Source organism: Battus philenor, unplaced genomic scaffold, assembly GCF_028537555.1.
Source record: "Battus philenor isolate CCGP_79_NKW_IND1 unplaced genomic scaffold, ilBatPhil1.0.hap1 SCAF_9, whole genome shotgun sequence".
In the NCBI taxonomy this organism is placed as follows: domain Eukaryota; kingdom Metazoa; phylum Arthropoda; class Insecta; order Lepidoptera; family Papilionidae; genus Battus; species Battus philenor.
In genome coordinates, this window is record NW_027181759.1 from 6,027,556 (window position 1) to 6,048,211 (window position 20,656).

The window sequence follows — 20,656 nt, forward strand, 5'->3', positions numbered from 1 at the left end:
ACATCTATATTGTTCTATTGGTCATTACTTCACATTTTTAACATACTTATAAATTTATTTCAAGTAACCTAATCCTATAGGTACATTATAATTAGTTTAATACGAGTAATAGTATGTATATTTTGTATGCCTATAACTATAGTTCTTGGAATCAATTCTTCTGATAATACGCTTTGTGCGGACCGTTCCTATAACTAATTTCACTAATAGCGGGACCATTGACTTCAAGTGCATTCACTTCAATTTACAATCATACCCTACCGCTATTGATATCGTACAATATCTATAGTACGCACAAACTACATTCACATCATATTATTCCAAAAATATACGTATGTATATAGATCACTGACTACGTCGATAAATTATTTAAGTTATTTTTCAACATTCTTTACAACATAAATCAAAGTTCGCAAACATACTTTTACAGAAAGCGATTAGTTATTGGTAAAAGCGATTAGTTGGCTTTAAAATTGTGAAAATATAGCTCATTTGCCAGCAAAAACCTTTAATTTAAAGCTTTAACACCTATTTACATAGCCCCTGGTATAAAATGATCACTCTGAATAAGGCCACGTTAATTTTTTTATCTTTATAACAGGGCAGTAATTTCTGGTAGTGCAGTCTGCAGGTATGTAAACAGTAATTAATTTAATATGCAGTTATCCTAATTTTGAAAACGCTTATTTGAATATTTATTGAAGCCGTAACTGACAGCAAATGCACCATACAATCAAGTCTTTAAAACTTTTACACGTATGAGTTTTAAGTTCCTTTTCTAAACATGCTTTATGAATATGTATTTTTTACACATGAGAGAATTAGTTGATGGATTTATTAAATATATTCGCCGTGAAATAAACAGCAGATGTACACAACTCATTTATATTTACGAAAAAAATTGTGAAATTTAACATTAAATTTTAAAATCAATAGAATCATAATTGTTAAAATCTCTGTTGACAAACTTCTAAGGTTAATGTGAAATTATTTGCGCTCTTAATGGATAAGGTAGAACGCCTTCTCAGAACGGTGTCACTTGCGCAATAAGAACCATTTCGAATCCGGTAACGCACGCATCCGGTTAAAACCAAAATATAATTAACATTAATAAAAAAAAGTGTTACTCGAAGGTAAAACAGACAATTTTTAAAATTATACGGCGAAATTGGTCATTTGTAATATATATATATGTTTATAATTAATGATCTACCTATCTGTCCTTTGCAGACTGTACAGCCAGAAGTTATTGGCCTATCACGTTGGAATAGAAAAAAAAATTACATAAATTATTTAAAAGTGATCAAAAGCAAAGGCTATTAAATAATATAAACTATCAATTTCCAATTACCCCTTTCAACGTTCATAACACATATTTACTTTTTTAAATGAATATTATATATTTTCATATAACTTACATCCTCTGCGAATGTTTTATACTACAAAGAAATAGGGAGTGAAATGAAAACAAAATGTAGGGAGTACACGAGGATGAATAGTACGATATTTGTACAGACAATAAAGACGAACCTTCCTATCACGTAACTTCCTGGGCGCAAGCAGAATTTTTAATATACTCCTTTATCGTCGTATCAAATGGAAAAATGTTACTTGTCTATGATTACCCCTCTTTTAAAACTATGGCAATAGACATATCATCTCAAAAAACAATATTAACGTTTTGAAATACCATCACTTTTAACATAGCTATTATCAACTCATATTTTACTAATACATTCATAATAATATTTTAACAATGTACATACATATCAAAATATTAAAGAAAGTTAAGTAATTATTAGAGGTGAATTGGTTATAGGCGGCAAAGCTCTCAATTAAAGTATGGTACATCCTATCAAAAATATATGGTTTCAGAAATAATACACAACGTAATGATAAAACTATTTAAAAATTCTCTTTCTACAAATATTTACTGTTTACTACTTGTTTCTCCAGACTATATCGTCAAAAGTTATTGGCTTATCGCACTCTAATAGAAAAAAGTAAATTAATGTGATATATTCCAGAATGACTCTATAGAAAATAATTGGAAATGGGTAAAATTTTTTTAAAGCTTTTGGCTGATAAATGACATTTACATTCATCCCTTCAAAGCTTTTACACTTATAACCAATCAATCTGTATGTCAAATGTTCACGACTCACAAAAATCGCGTGGACAACGTGACAAAATTAAAGGATATTTTGTCGCAGCGCACAATCGCTTAACAGTACCTCACCGCTAGTAAAGTTTCACGGAAATCAAACGCTCGATTCTAGTAAAAATTATTTCACCTTTTGATTCTAATCATGCAACAGTGGCGGTGTAAAATGTATAATTTATATATTTGTTGACGAGATTGGACGACAACATAAATATTTTTTACTACATGTATCGTCGGCTTTAAAGACAACCTGTCGTAAATCTATAATCGACATAATTGCGTCGAGATTATAAGCATATCATATTTTGCATTAATGAAAATAACCGATTCTTTTTTGTACTTGAGACATAAAGAATTAAAATTTAAGCCATAAAGAATTAAAATTTACCTTTTATATTGTGTAGTAAAATAAATGACATTTCTATTTTATCAATTAGTTTCATAACGCATAACATTCGATACTCATATTGATATATCATGCTTGAACTAATTATTGTTTTGCATAATAAACTCATATCGTATTCGAGCGCAGTGACCTTCATATCTCATGGCAGAATCGATATAAAACATGCGCGTAATATTAATAAATCGAATTTCAATTTTATTAGAATCGTTGGCATTAAAAAGTTTGCATTAAATTAAAAAAAAATTATAAAAGGTCGATTTTTACAAATGTCTTTGTAGGTAGCCATGTACTACACAGAATAGTATGCGCATGTTAATTTCCGGTTTGAAGGGCACCGTAGCAAATGAAATTACTGAGCTAATGAGACGTAAAATTTTATGTCAAGATGGCGACCGTAAATGAGTTTCGTCTATTTTATTCTAACTTTAACAATGCGATGAGTCGTCGTGTCTTGCTTTAACATTAAAATATATAAAAATATAATAAGTTTGAAAAATCTCAAGGTTTACTAAAGCGAGTCTTTTGGAACCGAATCCGTTCTGCTATTATTATAGCAAAAAATTTTAAAATTATTTGATATACCATGAAAACTACACCTTATTAAGACTGATTACCTATTTAGAAACGCGGAAAATATTAATAAATAATACATATTTTTTATTTCAAATATACTGCGATTACATAAAACAGTTAATCTCATGTTGTTTTGTCTTTTTACGGGTGAAATAGAGTATTATTATTTATTATATCAACTTGATACACCTTTTTAATAAAACGTAAAGGGACTTTAAATGATATGCAGCCAAATAAGTCGATACTTGATTCCCACACCGGCGCCGGCGCCAGTTGACATTCTTGCTACATCGCTAGAGCAACTTTCATGAATAGTTAACAGACTACTTCGAGAATCTGTCTTTGTTACAAATCGACAACTTTGCCTAATTTCTCAAATTTTCTCAATTGTTTTGTTGTAACATTTTCATCACCATGATAAATCTACTATCTCAAATTTCAACTTTCTACTCCAACTCATTTATTTACTGGTATTGTCATATAAAAAGATAAAAGAATTAAAATTATTACACGACACTATTAATGTATAGTTATTTAAAAAATTCGTTCCATTAAAAAAAAAACTATTGACAATCGCACAAATCCATGCTGTTCTAATAGATCATTGTCTCATCAAAAAGATCATGATACTTAAGACGACAATGGAACACGAAACAATGACAATTAGCTTAAATTCAATTTTGCTCGTATGTGTATTACTTCGTCTACTGATATGGTTCTTCAGGCAGTTCACAAGAAAACAAAAGAAAATGTAAATATACACTTAAATTTTTAATGTAAAAATATATTAAACTGAAAAATACCTTGAAAATTTTTATAGTTATGACTAAATGGGCCTAACATTAGAAAAGTCGAAATTAAAATCGGAACTAACACAGGCCCAAGTTTCATTATTACCACGAAAATTAGATGTATAAACATGCATTTAGTAGTTGAAAGTTAATGTACGTGTGTAGTAAATGATTACAAATATTGCATTTTATTTTTATTTATGTAAACATGCGAGTTATATTTTTACGATCTTAAAAAAAATAAACAAGCAATAGTAGGAAATGGGTACTTTTTAAATACGAAAGGCTTATCGAATGTCTCTTGCCCTCATAAAAGCTTATCTATCATTTAATTAAACATTTTCTTACTATTACTCGTGTCATGAACTCATAATAATTATATCTGTGAAGGCCGAATATAAAATGACGTTACTTACGCAGAGATTCCTACGTAGACGTTTTCTTGAGTCGTGATGTTGATATTTTCTGGTAATTTACGTCATGTTTAATTTCAGTTTTTTTTGTTAAATACCAGACTTGTCCTCGATAAAACTTAAATACCGTCAAAAGATATGTTTCTGCACACATCCAATGTTATAAAATATATTTGTTAAAAAAATTACAAATGTTCTTGCCATGGCATTAACTATTTCTTAGTTAAATGATGATAAATAATACATTTTTTAGAGCACAATTACTTTGGAAATATAGCTTTGCTTTTACGATATTAACCGGGTTATTGTTATACATTGCTCGCAGAATTTATAAAAATGTATTAAATACACAAATAATGTTACAATATAATTTTTAAATACTACAACATCTCAAAACTATTTTTATGCAAACTATAATTAAGTGTTTTTATAGTTTTAAATACCCTAAATTTACTTAATATTATATCTGACCCTACTTAAAAAGAAATAAATTACATGTTACACTGTACAAACAATACAGGACCTTTACGCTTGTTTAGTTTTATCGGCGTAGATTTGCACACAATGTTTAGAAACAAACGGTGTCCATGTTTTGTGTCACGCCTTACGGTTCTGAATAATACTATCATTACATACCCTCTTGAACTAAATTTTTATTCTTGTACGTTTACGGCTTATGACAATGTTTATAAAAAATTATGTAAGGATATTCAGAAACTAGTGCGTATATTTTTAAAATAATTTTATTTCAAAAATATACTGATTTTATAACTATTAATAGTGTTGTTGAACTCACGCTGTAGTATTGATCGAAAGTTTTATAAGAAAAAGAATAACAGACTATACATACAGGTCTTAGTCTATAGATAGGCGTATCCTAATTGTAAAATAATAAGTTCTTTATCAAGAAAATTCATAGCTTTTTTTTATTTGAAGTAGAAATATGAAACTCTGTCTTTTTTAAGGGTCAAGAAATTGAGAGATACTTTTAAGTTTTTGTTTATTATTTGCATAGACACAAAATAACTTAGATTGTTCCGGAATTTCTTCATATAAGTTATCTAGTTATCAACACAAAGTCTATTTAACGAGGTACCATTCATAATCACGTTATAATTTTTCATCAATTTTATCACCATCATCTTTCCTGACTCTCTATGTCACAGACCACTCATATGTTTTCTTATAATTACCATTAATTTTTTATTACAAATTTAATTTATCTTTTACGTCGTTATACTAAAAATATAAAACGCAACTAAATCCGATGTAGAACTAAATTCACATACAGTGATTAACACACATTTAAAATAATATTAATATAAGACATATACCAACTACTCAACGTTTTAGTAACTTTTAAATTTATTACATAGACAAAAACAAGCTATGCTCTTTGTAAAGGTGCTATGTCATTTACATTTCATTATCATATCACATCGGCTCTTCATTCAGAACTGAAATGGTCAGTTTTGTAATTTAAATTTACACAAATACTTATTAAATTTCAAATGCATAATTTTTCATCGAATTATCAAATATTATTATTACAAAACTTTGTGCACGCAATGTATAATAAATAAATATATTATAAACAACAACATTTTGTACATTAATCTTCGTAAATTGATACCATAAATATTTAATAGAAATTATGTTTGGCTCAAATTTTTATCCTCCTTTTTTTAATCATTATTGTCAGCTGGTAAACGCCCACTGCAAGGCCTTTCCCAAAGATCGCGACGTTGACTGCCCTGCACACAGCTACTTTTCGCAACCATGACTGTTGTCGGTCATTTTAATAGGTTATTTGTAAACTCATCTTTACATTTCCTCACAACAGTTGACCCTCACGGACAGGTGATTATAATCTGTCCGTTTCACATGCTTACAAAAGTGTGGCCGAAAACACATAACTCATCTCATTTAAGAATCTGTCTAAACGCGTTACTTAGTTACATATATTACTATTATATATTACAACAATAACGCATTTTTGTAATCACACGATATGAAATAATATTTTTTGCCATTAAGAATTTTTGTATATATGATACATGCTTTAAATACCATTATGAAAGTACATATTTGTTACAACTTCAGAAACAATGATATGTATAATTGGACGTCCTTAACTGAATATCAGCGCTGTAGTACACTGTAGTACTTCAGTAGCTAAAGGTTCCCATTGTTAGTACTGGTATACGCTGTCTGTATTATTACTATTGGTTCAATTATTCTAAAACAAAGATACATTTTATTACGGCTTCTTTCTCTAATTACAATCGGACAAAGCGGTAAAATTAAGTAAGTTGGGCTTAAATTTTATATTCGTTTATGTCGTATATTTTATTATAAGTAAAATCAGAAAGTAAGTACGCAAAACCTTATTAATTTGCACTGGTTTTGCAGCCATTACAAACATGGTAAACGGAACTTTATCTCTGGCTCACTGTGGATACACACAAGGTCAACAAGAACCATTTAAGTATACACATAGCGTCATAAAAATATCACTGTCCCATATACTGTTATTGATTTTACACAGCAACCACTTTATCAAATATAATATCTATTAATAGAAACTGAACAATTGGATCTTACTTATATTTAGTCTTTGATAAATATACCGAAGGATGGTTGATTTTCACCGGTTTGGTATAATAAATCGAAACTAGATTTATGGACGTGATTAATAACAGAAAGTCAGTTGCATTGTTCCTGAAATTATCTCGATTCATCGTTATATTTTGTATGCAATGAATACCGAGGCTGGCAGTCAGATTCTCGGGAACCGGTCGCCTGAGACGTCCAATGTTTATCGTCCATACAAACCAATATTGACATTCTCTTTGTCTACTCACTGACGGCTAATCTCTTTGTACTGGATACTCTTTTGTGTTTTGTTACGTTGCCATTTATGTCTTTAGCTCTTACACAACTATGGTTTTATCTTAATGATAAACAAAGTAATTGAAACATAGTAGAACTTGTAGAATCGACGCGAATGCAAAATACGATTATTGCCACTAACCTAAAATGAATTGTCAAATACACAGATTTACTAATTAGTATACGGATACAATTTTAAACAAATACTTTTATAATTGTTGGTTTTTTAAGACCATTCCTGTTACCGGTAATTAATTGCATTAGATTCTTGTTTCACTAAATCTACATATAAGACTACACCTAGTAATATTCAACATTAATTTCTGCGTCTATATGTTACGTATGTAGCACAAGACGCCCATAAAAATAGATGGGTATCTAATTATCCATCACATTCGCACTTGAATTTTCTCACCAGCGCTCGTTAGTTTCGTGGGCTTGGCCGGTCCACTTTCGTAGTTTGTATGCCATCTCGACGCATCGACAATGTTGCACCGCCACATTCTGCGCGATGCACATCCCAGATATTACTAGAAAGTGTTTCAGAAGAATAATGTCGGTAGGGCACTAAACAGGAACCATTAGAACATAGTATTTAGTATTTTTTCTTTTCGTGAGTAATATAATATACATCGGACAAAAATTCTCAATTAAGTTTTTTAAAAGACTGATGTCGCCTTTGTCGAACATGATTTTGCTGCTAATTATACAAACTTCCATTACAACAGTTTTGACGAATCTAATATTCAACTAACAGTGTTACAACGAATCCAGAAATTCGGGCGATTCGAGTAACAACTATCTGTGCCGCGTGTCTATAATCAAAAAGATTTAATTGACGATGTTCGTATTTTCTAGTTATGTTTCCCTTATATCATTTATCTATTTTGTGGTAATATAATATGAACTACGCTGTTTTTGTGTGTAGAATCACAACTAATTTTTTTATCTAAAAAGGAATGTGCTTTTCACGTTCTCTTTCGCTTAAGTAAGAAAAACACCAAAGATTTTAATAAATGATGATCGATAAAAGGAAAACATGTATGTTTTAACTATTCTAGCTTTTTTATCGTATGAAAAGTAGACAGTTCCTTTAAACAAAAATTATTTGAACATCAACCAAGTTACCTATCTATCAGACCTCTGGTATAGTTAAGAAGGTTGGGAAACAATTGCATTAGATTATTTCCAATAATTATTTACGAAGTTAATACACGTAAATGCAAATGGTAATGCAACAGGAATTCTGCACCGCTAAGCTGGCTCAATAACTAACATTAGTATTGAATGAAATAATTAATTATATAAATTTTATAAATTTTAAGATATAAAGGAATATGTCAAATTATGGATAATTATATTCAACGTTAATCATCGACAACGTTTTCGTTGATCGGACAGATTTAATTAAAACTTTTATTTCCTGATTGCAGGACTCCGCTAGGCGAGTGCCGACGCCTGTTATAATGTAACCGGCGTACGACAACGCGCGTCTCCTCAAGGTAAGCTAGCCTATCTCTTGGACACACGAATATTTAATACCTTTTATTGAACTATCTTTAAATCTGTAATGGCCTTTTAGACAGCTGATAGAAACTGCTATCTAAAATGAGTTTTAATAAAGAATAATAATAGACAAGATCGAGGGAATGTGCTGGACACGGGGAGCGCATAAGTGATCACCGTGGCGAACTTTGAGAGAGGCCTATGCCTTGCAATGAGCCTCTATCGGCTGACATGATGATGATGGGAGGAAAATAAACTTAGCTATCCTGTTCATAAAATGCGGCGCTTAAATTTATAAGTGAATTGCTCAAAAGTGTATACCAAATAATTCGTTCTAAACTTTATTTTAAAAAAAATCCACTGGCTGTATTTTAATTCGATCGGGGGCTCATTCGTGCGCTAAATACATAATTATATAAATTAAATACAACTTCAATTCTATATCTGGGACAACTTATTAACAAAAATAATACACATTAACGTTGACGTCTTGAACGTTTTTGTTTACCAGTTGATAAAAACATAAAAAAATATTACACCATTAAACAATTTATAAGATTTTATTATGTAAAATACTTAAATATCTTCCTGTTTATTAATGTTTATTCTCTTGCACTTGATTTTAGAAGATATTTATAAATAATTTTTATCTTTAAAATGATTAGCTGGTTATCGACATCAAGATTAACAAAAAAAAATTTGAACGAATAGTAAATTATTACAAATTATAAGAAACAGATAATTAAATAAATTTTACTTTTACGTGTGTCTGATTTTAACGCATGATGCAGACGTCCCCGGAGACTGAGTTTTCACGGTCTCGGGAGTTTAACGACACTACCAAAAATAAGTACCAGTGAAATTGCCGTACAAGCATTGAGACAAATTCGTCGCCCAAACAAGTCTCGCCGCGATCAGGTAACCTTTAAAGGTCTGATAGTAAGCGAGCTGTAGCATTCGTTGCAGGGCGCGGCTAAAATGACCATGAAGCCGCGGTCAACGGAATCTCTCACTTACATATAATCTTTAATTTAATACGAATAAACATAAACACGGATGATCACTAAATTTGTACACACAAATACATGTACCATACAGGCAAAGCATGAGTAAAAGGAACACAGTAAAATTTTAGGTGCAAAAAAGGTTCAAAGCAATCAATTGTCTTCTTCCTGATATACAGGGCTGATTAATTAAAAATGTAGAACCTCGCAGGTATAGTTTATTTAGCAAAAAACTTTAAAGCTTTTATCCCTATTACCAATCTGTATAAAGTGATCTTAAATGTGTTACATTAATTTATTTTTTCTATTGGAAAGCGACACACCAATAACTTCTGGCAGTGCACTGCAGGAACAGATAGAAAACAATAATTATTTTAATATGTTAGAAATCGTATTTAGAAAACTCTTTTGATCACAATATTATCATTGCTTTATTTATTGTTTATGAAACCATTGATATTTAGTATTAATAAAAATAAACCAGAAATGAGCTGAGACTTTCAGAGAATACAAGAAATTCTTCTGGTTTTTTGGTTGAAATTCAAACATATGGTAGTATTTATACAGTATGCAAGTACATTTGGGCAAAGATTAAGATCTTTAAGTAAATTCGGTGTTCCAAAAGTACATTCCAACATTATTTTAACTAATGCCGCTGCATTAGCTACCTCGGTTAAAAAGTAAACCAAATGTTTTTATTCTAAATGTTGAATTTCCGGGTTAAATTTTGTTTCTAACAACAGACTTCAAATTACTTAATTGTTTAACTTTTGTTGTGCCTATAGAAATTAATAAGATTTTAAATTTTATTTAAATGGCAAACATATGCATGTAAGCTGTTCGGCCCAATGTAATATTCTTAACTCTGTCCATTCCTATGCGCACAAATAATACGTCGGTTAACAATTGTGCACTACCGTTAATATTACACTTTGCTGAAGAATCGCAATTTACCAATTAATATTTCTTTCGCAAATATAAATATTAGCAACGTGTTCCGAAGCGCGCCAGAAAAGCAATCCTCTACTAGCCCTCCGGACCACTTTAAATAGCCCTTGTCAGTGGTCGCCATCTTAATCATTTTCTTCAAGTATTGTTATATATTTTTCAGAAGTTCCTACATGTGTATTTTCTTTTAATGTACTATTCTGTAAACAAACTGATCGTAAGATTAACAAACAGATCGTAACATACAAAACAATTACGAAAAAATTAGGACAAGAATATATAATAACAGAATATGGCAAAATTAAACATTTACTTAATTAATAAAAATATTTTGATATATTTAATTAATGTATGTCACAGTAATATGAAAAGGGTCGTAAACTAATAAAAATAAAGTCAAAAACAATTCTTGGATCAATTATCTATAAAAACGAATAAATAGTTCTTTTAAACACAATATTATTAACTGTTAAAGTTATCGCAAAACATTTCAACTTAATAAAGCAAACATCGCTATATTAATGCATCGATGCGGGTAGTCATTATATCATTAGAGTACACAGAACCGCTTCTTGTAAAAGCACTCGAGTTCATTTTTGGATAAGAACAGTTAAATGTAATTTGAAAACATTCGTTCATTAAATTTCACTAGTACAGTATCTGCCAGTTAATGTTGTTAATATTATGTACAATGTTAATAATTTTATGTACTTAATGTACATATACAATTACAATGAGAACTACCACCAAAAAGGCAAACACGCATCTGTGATAATAAAAAAATACTTTATATTTTAATAAAAATAATTTATATTTAAATCAATATTACAAAGTGGCGCTAGAACTAAAATATACAAATAAACAATACGTCGAAGTTGACCTATGAACTTTTTGATGAACTTATTTCGTAATAATAATGAAATAAACAACCATAAACAAGTTGGCCTAGTTGTTAACTATTACTGTGTGTTACACTGCTACATGAAGTAATCCGTTTTAAAATGTATCTAGTAATTAAAAATTGAGCGGATCAAAACAAATCCTTACCCGTGATAACAAATTCATATTTCGCACTTCAAAGAGAAATCGATTTTAATTTAACTCGGAATATAAATACGCCCCCCATTAGACCGGCGACATAGCTAAGGAAGTCGCTGGGTACGGACAGCGCAAAAACAGTTATCATAGTTATTTCTAGGGGAGGCAGGACAACACATATTCTTTCCTTTGGTTTTGGTAAGCACCTTCAAAATTATAAGATATAATGTACATTAAAATATGTATGTATACATAGTGTTATTGGTTCCAATTTTTCCATATATTAATACTGCCAGATTAATAATGTTTATTCCATCGAGAAAAACCTAATTGAACTAAGATGTAAAAATTAACCTAAACTTACCAATAAATAACTAACAAATACGATGAGTAATCAAATTTAAAATGCTTCGATGAATTTCAAAATATTTTTGAGCTCATATCGTCATACCTGTATCCACCGGAATAAAAATACGAATTGTTTTTAGAAACACTTGAACAGTTTTATGATTACTTACTTCGATGTGTTTTTATGTCATAAATTTAAGAAGTTATAAATTATTACAATGTATATACACATTGTCGGTTGTAATACAAAGCTCCAGTTCCTGTACAGAACGACGTTTTGCGTGTCAAATAAACACATAGATATAACACGTCACAAAAGCCTTGGTTCCCTGTTTTGAAGACTCGTTAATTAATAAAATTACGGGACCACTGAGTCATAAGTAATAAAAGCCTTAATGAATAAAAGAGGTAATGAGCGCCAAACTGCCTGCATATTACACGTAAGATTGTTTCAATATTTATTTTTTTTAACAAAGTTTCAAGGGCGTACCATATCAGTAATTGTCCGATTGTGCTTTTCTACTTTTTAGTTACCACTGAAAGGTTATTAGGCCCTAATAATAAAACATAATAGAAAAAATTTTGCTGCTAACAATAATCAATTTTATAAATTAATATAAAATATAATTCAAATATTTTATATAAAAGAAAGTTTGAAAAAATGTATTTAATTACATAAAAAAATGTCTAAAAAATATAATTTATTAGTTATATTAACCGTTTATTAGTTATATTAACCAACTTTCATTTTCTATCGTCTTCATCGTTTTAGCCGTAAGATGTCCACCGCTGGACATACGCTTCCCCATGATTTACAAGACCGGTTGGAAACGGCCCGGATTCATCATCTTCAGATTCTATTTTTACACATATTTGTTTCCAATTCATATATTAACGATAATTATCAAACGAATTTATTGACCAAAATGATCAATTTACCTAATTTACTAGAATATATGAATTTTAGAGACTGCCATATGTGATTTAAAAGCAACAGAAATTTCCATATCATAAAAGGGTTTTAGAAAGTTGCAAAGTGTGTCTTTAACATCGAAACTGATGTTTGAACATCATCAGTATCACACGAATTCGAAAAAAAATACTTGATATCGTCGCTAGAAACTCTCCTTGACGTTTGAACAGTACAATGTCACGTCAAATGTTTGTGCAAGTTACAAAATTATCTAAAGATCAAAGACCCTATTTTATTTCATCACACGTAAACTATATATGTAAATTCTATAATATGTCAACGTATCTTTCGGTATAACAACAAATACAAAAACTAATCAAAATGTGGAACACTAAACGGTTATTATTGGAGAGTGACAGCCCAAGACGTAGTTCTCTCGTGGAAGGTTCTAGAAACTAATAACACCGTGGAGCGTCCACCGAAACAATCTAAGAGCTTGGCTATAGCGTCCTGCCACCTGGAACCTGTGTAATATGCTTATGGCACTTGGACACATGAAATGTTAATTTTTTTTTACTAACTTTTTGCATTACTTTTATTACTACTTTTTTGTATTTTAATTCTATTTACGATAAATATAAACGGGATATTGATTTTTAGATAAAGTTAATGATATAAAACTCTTGTGCCTAGTAAATCTTGTTATATTTATCAGCAAAGTTCGTAAGCACCTAAAAGAAGTATATACAACATTTAGTCACTAGGTCGGTGGTCTCTCTCAGCAATCAATGGCCCACTTACCCAAGAGAGTGACAAAACGTGCAGCTGCGGTAATCAAATCATTATTGTTATTATTGATAACATACAAACCTGTCTAACGAGATCAGAACCAGCACGAAATTTAATATAAGACAGAATCGGTAACGTGTTTACAAATTTAATTGTGCCTTGAAGAAAAGTGTAATGAAAGTTGCGACCATTCGCTTCATTTAGTTTATTTTTAAAAACGTTTTTAATAAAATACTGTTGCCCATCTTTATACTTAAACTAAATTATATGGTGTTATAATTTAGTTCATGTTTTTTTCATAAGAATTTGTGTTGGGCGGCAGAGCCAAAGTAATGAATTGATTCACGTTTTAGAAACATGACTGTTAGTAGTTCTATGTCAACATGCAGGTCTTCATCGCGTACGGACCTCGGCGCACCCATTGCCCGCAGACCTGTTGTCGACAGCGGACAGAAGCGGTCGAGTGCGAAGGGCATATGTTTTTTTGCACTTTCCGGCAAACTTACGGTGTAAATTGTAGATAATATCCTCAACTTTATCGCATGTGACAGTCTCTGTAGGCTGCAGTAAGGTCTCCCGGGAGCGCTTTTTAATTTCACGATCCACCTTTAGGAGGTGGTTCGAATTCACATTGCTCCTTCAGACAGTCGGCCAGGCATTCAGCTTTTTCTCAACGAGCAGAGCCGAAGCCAGATTATTCGGGCGCAAGAGCATTGGCATGGTGCGTAACCAAAATGTCTTTGAAGGACTCGGGAATCTTCTAGAAAGCGAGATGGGAACGTCTTGTTTTCCAAAATTGTGTCATTCCATCTATCGTCTCGAACTTGAGTGGTGCGCTCTCCAAGTTCACGCTGGAGTTGACTGCGCATATACTTGCGGTTCGGTTGGGACGAGAAACGTTCATGGGCGCGCATGGGCGCTTACTTGCGTCTCAGAAGAAATTTTACATTGTCTGGCAGAGTCCATTGGAAGTTATAGTTTTGAATGCACTGATGACGGTGTTAGAGTCCTGTTCGCACTTGATAAATTCTAGATTAGAATTAGAGCGATACAAACGTATATTATCTGTTATACTTATAAATAAATTACTTTTTTTCTCAAACGACATTTCAAACTGCAGAACTGTAATGGCATTACGAATTACAAACTCGACAATAACATGTACAGATAACTTCCTGTGCCCATGAATGTAAAAAGACAATGCCAACTTGTATTGGTTAACTATTAGTTATCACGACTATGCAAAAAATTAGACTTACTATAAACTATAAATGATAAGATATAAATATATAAATACCCGGGATTTCATCACAAGAATTTTATTGTTTATATTTATTTTCTGCCGTGTTATATTTACTAATTGATTTTGACAAACATTTCTCTGAGGTGCCTCACTAAGTCAATAAGCGATGTCCTGAACAAGACACGAGCCTCAAACGGCAGTTACCTAATATGTAAATTTGTTCGACATCGTGCTTGTCCAGTTAGCGGGCAACACTTTCTCGACGGAATCACGTAATTACCATACAATGGCAATGGGCTTTAATGCCCCTGATATCAGTTACATACACACGAATACATTATATACGAATAAACCTTCTCCACAAACGTGTACCAAAATCTTAATTCAAAATGTCTTTGTATTTGATGTGTTATCAATGTATAACCTTTATTGAAATAAATATTCTTATTACAATAATAGGTTAACCTTTTTTGATGAAATATATAAATAAATAATTACCCCTTTACCCGACAGTCCGCATTAGAGCATCCCACCTGTTGCTGGGGTACTGGCGGTGGGAACGAACCGTGACCATAGAAAGTTGGGAACGCACGATCCCCTACTTGCTCAACGTCATGACTCACGCGTTTGAATTAATTAAAGGAAACAGATACGCATCTTAATAAGTCTGTATATCGTTGACGAATTCGCGGTGTCGAGGAAGCTGTAGTAAAAAAACCCTTGTAATTTTAACTTCAAAGTTTTTAAGCTATGCCATATACGCCGCCGAATATTCTCAGAAATACTCAACAAGAGTCCAGTTGAAAGTTATTTGTGTGCAACCCTGCGCTCGAGCACCTCGGTTCCGCAACTGTCGTCTCGCTCTCGCATGCATGTCAAGGTAGGGTTCAATATTCGAGGATTTGGTACGCGCCGATAATAATACGTCGAAACTTCATATTCGATTTAGACTTTTGTGCATGTTTCGTGTGATTGCATTCATGAGGTCAGGTTCTAAACCGGGCACATGTAATTCAGACGTTGTATTGCTTAGTGATCATTACACCTATTAAGTTTTAGATCCAATACTTGATTAAAATTAAACGAGCGTAAAAATTCTCGAAAGCTTCCGCGTGTGTTTTCATTTTAACGAAGTTGGCGCCTGGAGATCATTGCCAGATGCCGCCAATAGATCGCGACGGGGTCAACAGCCACTGTCCTTGTTTCGCACACTAAAATATTTCCCCGGCTGTATAATAGCTGTCTCGATTCCCTTACTCATGCCTAGGGTCAAGGGAATTCACAATGTTTACAACATAAGAGTATTGTTATTATACAATGAGATGTGTCGTAAGGTAATGCCAATAATCGCGTCCGCATTGCCTTACAATAATCGACTTACATCGACCTCAAAACATTAATTCCAAAAAATTATGCATCAACAATAAAAAGAAATTACGAAAGAACTGGACCAGTTTCTGTTCATAATAATACATATTTAGGAATATAAATTTTAACTTCCTTTCACCGTTGATTCTTAGGTATAAATATGAAATTTGTAACAGATAACACATATTTACTTTAATATTGAACTAAAAAATATTGATTTATCTAAGACTATAACTTATCTTCTTCATTTAAATCACATTTTGCTAATAAATATCACATGTAATACGAAATTATAAAATATAAAATTGATCAAATCGTATGAATGACCATAAAATATATGACAAGTATATTTTTAAGAACAGCTTCGAATTCGGAAAAAAATTGGTAAAGACCTTCAATACTAAATAAATATTTAATAAATCATACTTTAAGCCTGTTGCTTGCTTTCACTTTCGCGTTAAGAATACTTCAAGGTCACGCTCGATGATTTTTGTTATCATAAGTCACTTAATTTCTTTAAAATCACGTTACTCTTTCTATATTTTATTGTTTGATATAAGATTAATAATAAAAAAATTGAATAATATATTGGAAATAAATTAGGATTTAATCATTGTTTGTTGAAAAGTAGGCACGAATTGAAACAATGAATTGATATATTATTAATTGATACATTTACGTAATATTTTTTTACATATTTTTCTTTTCTATACTAGTTATATTTACATACGCTCTAAATAATTAATGGTCGAATAATCGCCAGCCACTAACAATCGACAACTTCATGTAACAATGATTACAGGTATTCCTTTTTTGAAAGTGCAATTACTTAATCATTCTTTCACTAACGTAAGTAGGCGTTGTTGAATTCAAATCGACGATGCATAGAAATTGAAAGTCGTAATAACAGTCCACATATTAAATACACACTCGTCGTTCCCTCAGCAACGCGTTGACTTCGTATGGATGAGCTATTGAGCTAATGGATAAGGCCGAACCTTGATCTAATTGACAGTGAGGATTCTAGATCATAGCCGATCTATCACCTATCTCCTTGAGGGCGTTCGGTAAATTAATATGCACATATTATTGTTCTTATGATACCGGATAACTTTTTAAATAGTATCAACACAATGATTCACAGTTTACTTTGCGATATTAGCCAATCATTTAGTTGTAACTATTTGTAATTAATGACATAAATGACAGAGTTATTAAATTTAACTCAACTCAACGAGCCTTCGAAAACGAATCAGATATGACATCCGTAGAGTGGCGCGAAACTCAGTTCACAAATGTTATTAAGACTTACAGCTCTCTTAAAACGTGGTCTTCCAAGCCTATTAACAAGATCACAGTCACTCAAAGAGCCACGGGGAAAGCAAAGCTCGGGATTCCTCCACGAGATCGAATCGGGAATAAGGAGATCCGTTGACGAACAAAAGTAACCGACATCGCCCAGCGGATTGGAGGTTGGAGTGGCAGTGGGGAGCCGATATAGCGCACGTTTGATGACCGCTGAGGCCTTGAGGTTCTGAAGTGGAGACCACGGACTGGAAAGCACAGCGTTAGATACGCACCCAAAACATGGATAGATGCAGACGCCTCTCCCCAATTGTGGACGTCTTAAAGCTGAAATGACGATAACGATTTTGACATGGATGAAGTACAGATACAAATTTACTTTACTGAGTATAATGAAAAACAAATAATTATAACGAATTGTTTCTTTATAATGGAAAAGGTATTTATTATTGGCATCCGATTGATGTCCGACACGGCGGTTCATATTTGTAAACATGAAATAACTAGATGTTTTTCCAACCAAGTCAGTTTCATATCAATAGCTCCCGGTACACATCTGCGACATCATTTCCGTAGTTAATATCTATAATGTTTCCACTTTATTTACAACGCATGTTAGATTTATATACGCACTTTCATATAACATATTTATATAGTTTTTTATCTATTGAACTACGCAGTTAATAAATTCAGGAACTATTATAATCATTAGTTGGAAATTATCTATAACAAAGCTATTTCTGCCCAGTCAGTCTCGGTTAATAAAATTATTTCTTTGGTTTTGATTTGGTAGCATATTATGGAAGGTACTTCATACCCAAAAAAAAAATTCGTGATACAAAAGTTAAAAAAAAAACTAAAAATTAAAAAACAATAAAATGTTATTACTTTAAAATCATTACTATTCTTGTATCTCACGTATATAATTAATTTAATTTATGGTCTTATTACACGAGGAAATTTCTTAGACAACCATGGTATGGAAACAGACGAAGGATAAGCAGCGCGTTATCTATATATTTAAAATGTACAAAATTAAATATAAGAAAACTACCAATTACATATATATATATATATATATATATATATATTTAATGTTATATACTAATAATAATCATCAACGTCGTCATTTCGGCCGACATGCGCCTACTGCGATGCATAACCATCCCTTAAAGATCGCCACGATGTCAGTTTTACGCTGCCCACAACTAACAACTTCCCACTTATAATTAACGCTTAAAAGATTAATAAATGTATTTAATAAGACAATAAATAAATAAAAAACAACAAATAAGCTGAAGATATAAGATGGAATAGGCAATTTAATTAGAGAGAAAACATAAAAAATAGGCAATATATGAACCAATGTGAAGTAATTTTTAGCTATTTTATCAAAATGATTTTGATTTTTTAACAATAATAGTTTTGGTCCCCAGGTGTTTGCAATGTGGTACACGTGGACCGTGTTATTGCTGGTGTCTTGTGCACTGGTCGAGGCGGCGGAGGTACAGGTGGATGCTCAAGCCGAAACCAAATCTGAGGCCGCGGTAGACGTGACCCCAGGTCCAGTTGCAACCACCCGTACTCCACCACGTACTCTTGACCGCCAAGCCGCAGAACTAGCGTGGGGTTCCTGGTTGAAGAGCCCAGAGAGCGGTAATCAAAATGCGCCTGCTCGAAGAATCACAACCAAGTCTCTATTCATCACGCCGCTAGTGTGCCCTAAGGGTCAGCGGCTAGATCGTAACGGCTGTGTTCAGGTAATTAGAAAAAAAATGTAGTTTTTAATTTTTTTTTAAAGTCGCACTTCCTAGGTATACTAACAAAGACTACTTTTGATATGAGTTTCTTTTAACAAGCGTAAAAAACAGAACCTGATCTAAAATATATCTTCGTAAACTCTTCATTAAAATGGCCAGTATTACTATCGTCGTTTAAAATCAACACCAACTATACTAAACGGAAACCTAACATATTCATCAAATAGATAAAGGTCAAAGGGAAGGTCCTTTGACCTTATCTTTTTACAATCTCATAACAAGGACGAGAAAGCTTTACAATCATTTTGTTAAAGACATGAATATATAAATAGATGTTTTAAACCTAATCCTGGTACCGTACCCAAAACCCAAACTTAATTAGTTTTCAATTCTCAAAACTAAGAAACTGGGATACGAAATAATATTTTGTTGTTTACTATATTATGTTTTGTATGTATTTAAGAAAAAAGGAGACACGCTAGATTCGCTGCATATTTCTTGTAAAAAAAATAATTGGGCTGTGCCCTATAAAATAAATTAAAAAATACTTATTGAAGATGATTAATACGCTGATATATTTTATAACACATTTTAAAACTAAACTATTTTTATAACAACACTAGCGTATTTTTTTTTCGATACATCATGTATCAAAAGTAAAAATTTAACTAAAACACGCATAACACCAAATATCTTTATAAACTAAAACTTTCCCTTGTCAGGTGGTAACAGTCGACAAAGATGAACATGAGCGGATATTACTTGAACACCTTAACGCTTTATTTACTTCGGCGCCGGGTGGCAGTGACATACAGTATGATTACGGTGACGAAGAGCCAGGCCCTCTTCAACTCTCAATACCTATCGGATACGACCCTCAAGCATCCCCATTACAATCTCAGGACCAAGCTGACACGGTAAATATTTTTTTTATTCCATAAACTTTTACAAACTTTGATGGCGTGTTATCGATACGGCACTCTAAAGCGTCCGTGGGTCCATAGCCAAGATCCCCCCTGAGTCTAGTTACTGTATTGAGCGTCCGTCTAACCACTACGGCCTCCTATTCCAGTGAAATAGAAGCTATATATGCCAGAGCCAAAGGAGCCTCACGGAGCCTTCGTTACCTTAAACAGAATCTTAAGCTAAGCGCTCTCATCACCCAGCTTCCTTGCACTTACGAAATTTGCAAATA

At 32.1% G+C, this 20,656-nt stretch overlaps 1 protein-coding gene across 1 annotated transcript in view; it reads left to right on the forward strand.

Moving 5' to 3' along the window:
* The window catches only part of LOC137932158 (uncharacterized), a 43,282-nt gene that overhangs the window by 19,926 nt on the left and 2,700 nt on the right, over positions 1–20,656 (forward strand). Inside the window, exons 2-4 of the mRNA XM_068775743.1 lie at positions 8,673–8,741; positions 19,138–19,461; positions 20,184–20,378. Coding sequence (XP_068631844.1) covers positions 19,147–19,461; positions 20,184–20,378 — 510 coding nt within the window. The 5' untranslated portion in view covers positions 8,673–8,741; positions 19,138–19,146. The remainder of the gene's footprint in view (positions 1–8,672; positions 8,742–19,137; positions 19,462–20,183; positions 20,379–20,656) is intronic.